We start from the raw sequence: 8,618 nt of genomic DNA, 5'->3' as shown, positions 1-8,618 counted from the left end.
AAAAAAGGAATTGACGAAGCGATAACTCTCGCGTTCACAGAAAATATCGCGGTCATATCCGCCTATCAACGTGTAGTCTGGTTGTCAGTTGGGAGTCCGATCGTGAATAGCGCCGCCGTAATAACGAGCTCTTTACATTCCAGATTACACGTACAGCTTGGAATGGAGGGCGGCTTATAAGCGCTATAAAGCGATAAAAATCGATTTGCCTGCTGTACGCCTAGGCAGTGATATATCGCTACTTAACGCCCTCGTAAACTGGACAACGCATCTGACAATTTTGAATTTTATATTTATCTGACTTTTTCCTTTTTCGTTTTTTCTTTTCGTAAAAAATCGATTGATGTTTCGAAACTTTTAAAAAGTCAAATTTATGAGAGATAAAATCTAAAGATCCGTCTCCACTGAAGCCGACTCCTTTTCTTTCCTTTATAAAGAAGAAAAAGTCAATATGCCAATTGGCACGATCCAATGGGGACGAGTCTTAAATAGACAGCAAGTAACAATAACACGTAATCGATCACACTAAGTTTATGATAGGTTTAAAATCTATCTTCACTTGTACTCGATACTGTCGAAGTGTCACTGATGCTAGAATCGGCCATTTTCGAACTGCATGGTTGATTAGGTTCACCAAAAATCATGCTCTTTTTTCTGCAAGCTCCCGCGCTGCATTCCATTAAAGTACTGTTGCATTTTTTCAGGTTGCACTTGAATCCCAATGCTCGTTTTGCCTTGGAGCCGATATACAAGGACCTCACTTTCGCCATGGTACGTCTCGTCTTTTTAAAAAATGGCAAGGTGCTCTGTTGGAAGTTGGCTATTGAGGCTTCGAATTGTGCAAAAATATTCCGACGAGAGACGAAGAAGAGAAAAAAAGACCTGCAACTTCCTCGACGTTTCTTTCATTTTCGTTTTTAGTTGTGCGAACAGTGGCATTTCCCCCGTGGGCTTTGTCTCGGACTTCTTTTGATGATAAGATGATTCACGCAACGTTTGCGGTTTGTCTGACGTTTGAGGTCTGAAATATATGCAAAATGTGTAATTGACATTAGTATGGCCGGACCGCCTTGGAGCAGAATGTGCGAAGATGTAGCTTCTATGTTGAAAACTGTTCATTAAATGCTCTGGATATATACATGTACAAGTCTTTGACAATATCCACGATATTCCTCAATACTATAACATTTGAAATTATTATATATATGTATTATATAGTCGCATATTTAATTAATAATTACGCATTAAATAAATATTGATCAAATGTCATAGGTATATTCAATTAACATTATTTATATAATTGATTAAAAAGTTGATTAATCTAAACTTTAACTTAACTGATTTCTTTATTTGTCAAAATTATAAAATTTTCGAAAGAAACATTAATTAAACAAAGATTGAAATTCTTAATAAAACAAATTATTAAACAAACGTCATATGTACCCATTTGAGCTGGTTTTTCTATACTTCGTACATGATTTGGAACATTCGCCTTTAAAGGAAGATGACTTAATTTTCTTTGTAGACTTGCAGAATTTTAATCGTCGCTTGTCAACTACTGATATATCTTCTTTTCTCTTCAGAGACACTTCAAATGATTCAAAGGTCAAGATATAAGCAGACCCATCAAAAGATGTCAGATCTTTATCTTTCTCTTCCATTCTGAATTTTAAGATATTTTTCCAAATTCTATTGTTAGTCTTGCATTGACTTGTAAGTTTCGATTAAACTTCTTTCAATCGTTTGAATCTTTTTCTTCATCGACACATTGCTTTTTGGAACTTTCGATCATTTCGATCTATCATCAATCAATCAGAAACGTTTCATAAATATTATCTTTACGTGCTATTGAATTTACGTACAATCGAGAAATTGTTTGTAAAGATTAATTTCATATCTAACTCATACTTCTACGCGATATAGTTGGAGTAGAAATTGCAGATCTCATTATTGCACGTTCACGAAGAATCACGGTGGTCGTTGAGCCCATTTTTAATGCATCATCAATAGTAAAAGCTGGACTCCTCGCTATTATAAGGACTTTCTTCATTTCATGTGCCTAAATTCGCGCGTAAATTTAGAGTGCAAATTTATTTCTCTCTCTCTCTTTTTTTTGCATTTATTAACAGCTTAAATTTATAAAATTTATAATAAATAATTGTAAAGATGAACGATAATCTGATCCAACCTGGTTACCACTATTCGAAGATCGCGTGCATACATTTCGGAACCTTTTCCCTAGATTCCTGCAGAACTTAACAATTCTGTGATATACGGTCGAAATTATGAAATATTTTGATTATGGTAAAGTCACTCTGTAAACATAGACAAGAAGTCAGCAAACTAAAATTTGAAAGTTGAATGTTGTGAAACTCGATAAGTATAATCGATATATTACAAAATGCAAACTTAAACATGGTGGAAGTACCACCATGACGTAATCACATTTTGCATTGATTGCGTTCAGCAGACTCAGTAAACTATTGCTGAGTGGATCTGTAAGCGTTCGTTGCTATTGGTGTATTCTTCGAGATCATCTAATAGCAGTGAGCGTTCGCGAATCTGCTCCGCTAAAGCTCTAGATATACCAAAGTACTGCAAAGATTCTCCATTTTCAACCTACTAACCATATCATGTACTAATAATATTAACCACTTATTGAACTACAGGCTACTAGGTCGAAAATAGCGGTCGAAATAGCCAATAGGAAAGCAGTCGGTATTTCGGCTCAGATAAAAGGATTGCGCTACTTTGATATTTTTAGAGCTTTACGCTCCGCAACAATTGAGTCTGCTGTGAATGCAACCATTTCAAAACTTTCTTAAAATTAGTTTATAAAAATTTTACTTTTAAAATAAATCTATTAATACAAAATCAGTATATAAGATTTACTTATATCGTTGAATATACATAATGAACATTAATTTCTACTTTTAATTTTTGAAATTTTTCTCGGAAGTTTTGTCGGAATATAGCGAAAACTTTTTTCAATAATCGCCTTCGTTCTCGATTTATGACTTGACACATTTCTGGACGGAATCTTCTACAGAATAATTAATAGAATTAATATATATTAAAAAATAAGATTTAGAAATAAGTTTTATATACCGTGTTTAAATCCACGTTTGATTCAAAATCGCTAGTGATATGTTTCTTGCTTTCGGTATTTTCGCTACTAAATGTCCTCCGAGGTTGCACTGCATCTTCGAATGTCATCTGCGTGTCCTCATATCGTATTTCTCTCGGTGGCACAACTAAAAGTCATATGTTAAAAACGTAATTTTATCTAGAATAATATTACTAGCAATTTTTTAATAATTCTATTCTTTTATCGACTTAGTATTTAATATATGTGTATAAATATAACTTATGTGTTAATATATATAAATATAAATATAAATTAAAGTAATATATAACATATATAACATAGTATACATATATTATATATCTAACAATAACTATATATAAGTATAGAAGTCAACCTGATAGAAAGACTGTTTTTTTTTTAATTGATGAATTCATTAAGATATTTTCTTATTTTATCGACATTTCTAAATTCCAAATATTGTTCAATTTAGACAAAACATGCTAAATCAATCGGAATAAATGATAATTTAAAGGTGCTATGTGTGTATGTCGAATACGGTAAATTTCGAAGGGAATTGTATTTTGTACACATGGTTACCGACGGTTGTAAGGCTCAGTCAGGTTGTAAGGGACTGGGCACACCGAGAAATTTAGTGTTTCTACAGATTTTTTTGAAATTTGGATATTATTTTTTAAAATAATTTTATCTATATATGGTTAAAATTTCAAAGCCCCTAGCGGTGCCGAAATGGAGATATTCACCTTCAAAGTTTCAGCTTTTAAAACGTAAATTACTATACCAAGTCTTGCTGAAGTAACGTTTTAATACTTTGCGGCAAAAATCTACAGATTTAAAAAAAAAATAAATATATAATGTAGAAATATATATTATAGGAATCTTGTTAAAAAAATAGGGAGGCCTAGCGGTACCGCGTTTCTGAATTAGAGTAGTTTAAATTTGTAATTTGATGAAATTCTCCTTCTCGCACGCAGAGTGGCGAGACAAGGACATGCTGTTGCCACATTTCAACTATCTTCAGTGCAGACTAGTGTGTTCGTGCACACAAATACAACATATTTATATGTGTGTGTGTGTGTGTATGTTCGCCTCAAAAGTTTCTTTCTTCAGAGAGCACGGCGCAAAGAAATTCATTCATAGGTTGTATGCGATTAACTTTCTAGCGTGATTGTAGTCGAAGAAATACCTTAAAGGAATAAAAGAAATAAAAAATAAAAATTTTAACTAATTAAAAACTATGTACCGTGAAATATATAGCTTCTGAGAAAGTTTGAAATTTTCTGTGACTGAAATTCTTATTGTCTGTTCTCTCATTCTTATTCTTTTGATTGTGCGGAGCCTCTAATACGGTATCTTTGAACTTTGCCACAAAAAGCTTGGCCTTGACCTTATGGTACTCACAATCAGTGTGGTGAAACTATCCAAAGATACATTATTATAATCTGAAATATTTGACCGTATTTGACATACAGTGATCCGAAATTCCCGCATTCGGAGTACAGGACATGATACTTTATGTTAAAACGAACAACTTTTTCTTTAACAAAATTGCGCTCGATAAATAAAATTTTGCGCTTATTTGTTAACTTCAACCTGCAAAAATTACTTGTTGGACGCAATTTTGCTAGAGGAAAAAGTTGTTTGTTTTAACATAAAGTATCATGTCCTGTACTCCGAATGCAGAAATTTCGAATCACCCTGTATATACATAGATTAGCATTAGTTTCGGTCGCGCGCTTTTTAAATTAAACAATGTTTGAAAAGAAATCTTAAAGAAATGAGAAAATTGCTTAATGAATTCATCAAGTAAAAATCTGTTTTTTTATAAAATTGGCATCTGTAGCTTGCCTAAAATATAAAAAAAGTAATGGAAGAAGTTAAAAGATAATAGAGATTACCGACTCCCATCATAATTGAATTATGTTTCGACAGTAAATGTTGAATTTCGTAAAAAAATAATGGATTATTGTACACCTAAAGTAAAACCTAAAATAAAACCTTCTATAATAATAGTTTATAGGGTTAATAGTTAATAGGTAATAGTTAATAGTTAACAATTAATAATTAATAGTTAATAATAGTTAATAGAGTAGTTAATAGTTAATGAGATAATTAATAGTTAATAATAAATTAATAGTTAATAGTTAATAATGGTTAATAGTTAATAGTTAAATAGTTAAGAGAAATTGGAAAGAATTATAAGGGCAATAGGAGTCAGGCGCAGAAGACGTCGCGCAAATAATACACCTATAAAGCGTAATTATATTCTTTTAAATATTTTTTCAAAATCTTTTTATACTTGTATACAGGGTGTTTCCAAATTAAATCGCAAAACTTCGGGAGCGTGTAGAGGAGTAAAAAACTAAGAAAAAAAGTCCTATAGACATATGCTCGTTTTTGCTCCGTTTCAGAGAAATCGAAAAAAAATGTTTATATTTCTTGCCATATCTAGCACCGACATATTTGATTACATTTTCCACTTTCTGTTATGAATTTGTCAGTCGCTCTTTGAAAGCCTTTAATAGTAGATGAATTTTGTCTTTTGCAATATGCCGCGTACGTATTCTAATAGTGAATATGCTGATATGGTTTTTGTATACGGTTTCTGCAACGGTAATGCTTTAAAGGCCTGGCTGCTACAAGAGCCGTGTTTGACAGATGCAATGCTTGTATTGCTGCAAGAGGTGCACATTTCGAACAAAATCTTCATTAAAAAGTTTATAAATAAAATAATTAAAATAATAAATTAAATATATTTTTTTCTTTTTTCGTGATTTCCTGCGAAACAAAGCAAAAAGGAGCATATGTCTATAGGACTTTTTTTCTTAGTTTTTTACTCCTCTACACGCTCCCGAAGTTTTGCCATTTAATTTGGAAACACTCTGTATATTAAAATTTAATGGATTCTATAAGCACAAATAATTTTGATTGTATATGGCAAGAGTAATTATTTAAGATATACTAATTTAATAGTTAATTTAATAACTTATTCATAACAGTTTATAGGGTTTTACTCTATAATAATTCTGTCTGCGTTTTACTATTTGATCTACCGATCCTCTTCTCTTTATCTTCATACTGTATATTATCACATGTTTCTTTGAATCTATGTGATGTCTCTGGTGTTTTCTGTTTATCGCTTCCATCTTCTTGTGCTTCAGTCCAAAATTCGGAAGCAACAATATTCTGTTCACTCATAACAGCTCTTTTAATATGTCGTTGAATCGGATCACGACTATCGGTACTTAAAAAAAAATTATATTCTTTTAAATATTTTTTCAAAATCGTTTTATACTTGTACATATTAAAATTTATGGATTCTATAAGCACAAATAATTTTGATTGTATATGGCAAGAGTAATTATTTAAAATATACTAATTTAATTATTTAATATCAAGATGTAATTTAAAAGATCTATATTAATTTTAAAGACATAGGTCCGTATCCCATTTTTATCGATATACGTGCACTTATTTCTGAAATTCTATAATATATGCATGCATTTATCGATAAGAGCGAAGTGTGAATATGGATCAGAAGATTTACCTTGTAACTTCAATTAATGCTGATTTCGTATCGAGACTATAATGTGGAGTTGTGTAAGAGTCCGCATACTCGTCCATGTGCTTCATTCGGTGATTCGTATACTGCTCAGTTTGTTTTGCCTTATTCGTCCATTCTCTCGGAGAAGTTCCAAATCTGGGGCCAGTAGTCTTACTTTTTTCTTTCGGCGTTGATGTCACAAAACGACGTGGAACCTACCGAAAGATAAATTGTTTGCACATTTATGCTTTCTTTTATAATCACTGTAAAGGGTAAATCTCTACATAGAAGTCGTAGACGGTCATTTAGTTATAAATCATAGAAAACTGAGCAATTCTAATTGAGTATTCTCTTTATATTTGATTGTGATTGGTTGGTTTCCTACGACTTAAGACTCCACGATCGTCTATGACTTCTATGTAGAGGACCCTTAAAAAGTTCTTCATATATAATATATATATATATATATATATTACTGATTTATGAGTAGTAGTACACTTTATCCATTTTTGTAAAACAAGAAATTAAGAGAGAGTACCTCATCTGTACCTTCTTCAAGCAACATTAAAGTAACTGATGATCCGTCTAAAACCCCATGAAGATGTGGCAACTTTTGTTGACAACAATCGATCGAACGATTTTTTAAAATTTTCCACCAGGAATTCTCGTCCTCCAAAAATGTCTTTAGCTTTTCCATTTCCTTTAGGCAAGTCATTATTGTATTATGTACATCTTTTAGATCATTAATCTTGCTCTCTGAGGACGGTTCTAATAAACTTTCCTGTTGAAACGTATTTCAAATTTGAAAGAAGTTACCGTATACTATTGTATATAATCCAATCCATCTATTTTCATTTATCATATTTGTTTAATGTTTGTTGTTAATAAATTACCGTTTCATCATGATGCTTTGATCCATCAAGATCTTGAACATTTCTCTTTAGTTCTTGAATTTTGTTTACAGCATGATCGACATTGTAGGAACGTGATTTAAATTCGTATTTCAAATCCGTACCGACTTTCGCATTACATCTCCTTGGTTCGCAGTACTCTTTTCGTCTCGTGACAGGCGATTTATAACGGCTTTCCAAAGTGCGTGGATTGAAAGCAGCCGGCGGAGTAAGGTGAGTGCAAATCCTGCATGGAGGTTCCTGAAAAGGCAAAATATTATATTTCGAAAGAATATACTTTGTCAGACGTATCCTCCCAATATAATACATAACTGTATTTTTCTAGTGATTAAACATTTTTGTTAAAAGTTATTTTTAAAAGTTAAAATTATTAAGTACAAAAAACGAATATTTAGGAATTGAAGTATAATTTAACATACACATATAAAAGAGAAAAATAGGTTACATACCATTTAGACAAGAAATTATGTTATATTTTCTATATTTTAATATTAATAATAATCGTAAGCCATATTGCATTCGGACATATTCTTGAGCTACAGAATGTATTCAAATTTACATATCCTGTTCTCATTCTGGAATACTTATTGACGTTTACATTATTTTGGAATTTAAAATTACGAAATATATACACACACACATATATGCGATAAAAAAAGACTAGATGTGAAGTAAGACAACGTTGTTTTTGTAAAAGATAAACCTTCAAGTAGTTATTATAAAATGAAGAATAGAATTTTTAATTTTTGAAATGAAGAATTCAATTTTTAATTTTTAGTTCTTAATTTAGTGATTTTTTTAGTTTTCGAGTAACTTATTTGATGATATAAAAATTTCATATATCATTTTCATTACAAAATATGCTACGTATTTATAATGTCTGAAAAGTATTTCGAGAATCATTTGCATGTACAGTTATATTACAGAATATAAATTTAATTCCAGAATGCGTCATAACAAAATGAGACTTAATTGTAGATTTATAAGATTTATATTACTAAAGTAAAAAAGAGGTAGCATTGTTTCCCCTTTTTTTTCCATCAGTGATCTCCAACAG

At 31.2% G+C, this 8,618-nt stretch overlaps 2 protein-coding genes across 2 annotated transcripts; both read right to left on the bottom strand.

The window, feature by feature from the left end:
- Positions 1–534: 534 nt before the first annotated feature.
- Positions 535–1,661, bottom strand: LOC108723203 (uncharacterized). Its single transcript, XM_018448762.1, has 3 exons — positions 1,444–1,661; positions 883–1,021; positions 535–806 (listed from the first exon to the last, which is right to left on the bottom strand). The coding sequence occupies exons 1-3, from the start codon at positions 1,659–1,661 to the stop codon at positions 543–545; spliced, it is 621 nt and encodes a 206-aa protein (XP_018304264.1). The 3' UTR covers positions 535–542.
- Positions 1,662–2,920: 1,259 nt separating this feature from the next.
- Positions 2,921–8,191, bottom strand: LOC108723202 (uncharacterized). The gene is made up of 7 exons (XM_018448761.1): positions 8,011–8,191; positions 7,544–7,801; positions 7,189–7,431; positions 6,654–6,865; positions 6,148–6,350; positions 3,109–3,254; positions 2,921–3,043 (listed from the first exon to the last, which is right to left on the bottom strand). Exons 1-7 carry the CDS (start codon positions 8,011–8,013, stop codon positions 2,921–2,923), a joined length of 1,188 nt encoding a protein of 395 aa, XP_018304263.1. The 5' UTR covers positions 8,014–8,191.
- Positions 8,192–8,618: the final 427 nt, after the last annotated feature.

Source organism: Mycetomoellerius zeteki, unplaced genomic scaffold (assembly GCF_001594055.1).
Source record: "Mycetomoellerius zeteki isolate Tzet28-1 unplaced genomic scaffold, Tzet1.0 scaffold228, whole genome shotgun sequence".
In the NCBI taxonomy this organism is placed as follows: domain Eukaryota; kingdom Metazoa; phylum Arthropoda; class Insecta; order Hymenoptera; family Formicidae; genus Mycetomoellerius; species Mycetomoellerius zeteki.
The sequence above is the reverse complement of the archived record's forward strand: the minus strand, read 5'-3'. Positions and strand labels throughout refer to the sequence as shown.

What these genes read in the sequence shown, in the direction of transcription:
- LOC108723203 (XM_018448762.1), bottom strand. Translation starts at nt 1,661, where the DNA reads ATGGAAGAGAAAGATAAAGATCTGACATCTTTTGATGGGTCTGCTTAT. An exon ending in AGAAAAACCAGCTCAAATGG is followed by an intron (nt 1,022 to 1,443) that starts GTACATATGACG and finishes CATATATTTCAG; the next exon opens with ACCTCAAACGTCAGACAAAC. An exon ending in AAACGTCGAGGAAGTTGCAG is followed by an intron (nt 807 to 882) that starts GTCTTTTTTTCT and finishes AACTTCCAACAG; the next exon opens with AGCACCTTGCCATTTTTTAA.
- LOC108723202 (XM_018448761.1), bottom strand. An exon ending in TTGAAGAAGGTACAGATGAG is followed by an intron (nt 6,866 to 7,188) that starts GTACTCTCTCTT and finishes ATCTTTCGGTAG; the next exon opens with GTTCCACGTCGTTTTGTGAC. An exon ending in CAAACGTGGATTTAAACACG is followed by an intron (nt 3,044 to 3,108) that starts GTATATAAAACT and finishes ATTATTCTGTAG; the next exon opens with AAGATTCCGTCCAGAAATGT.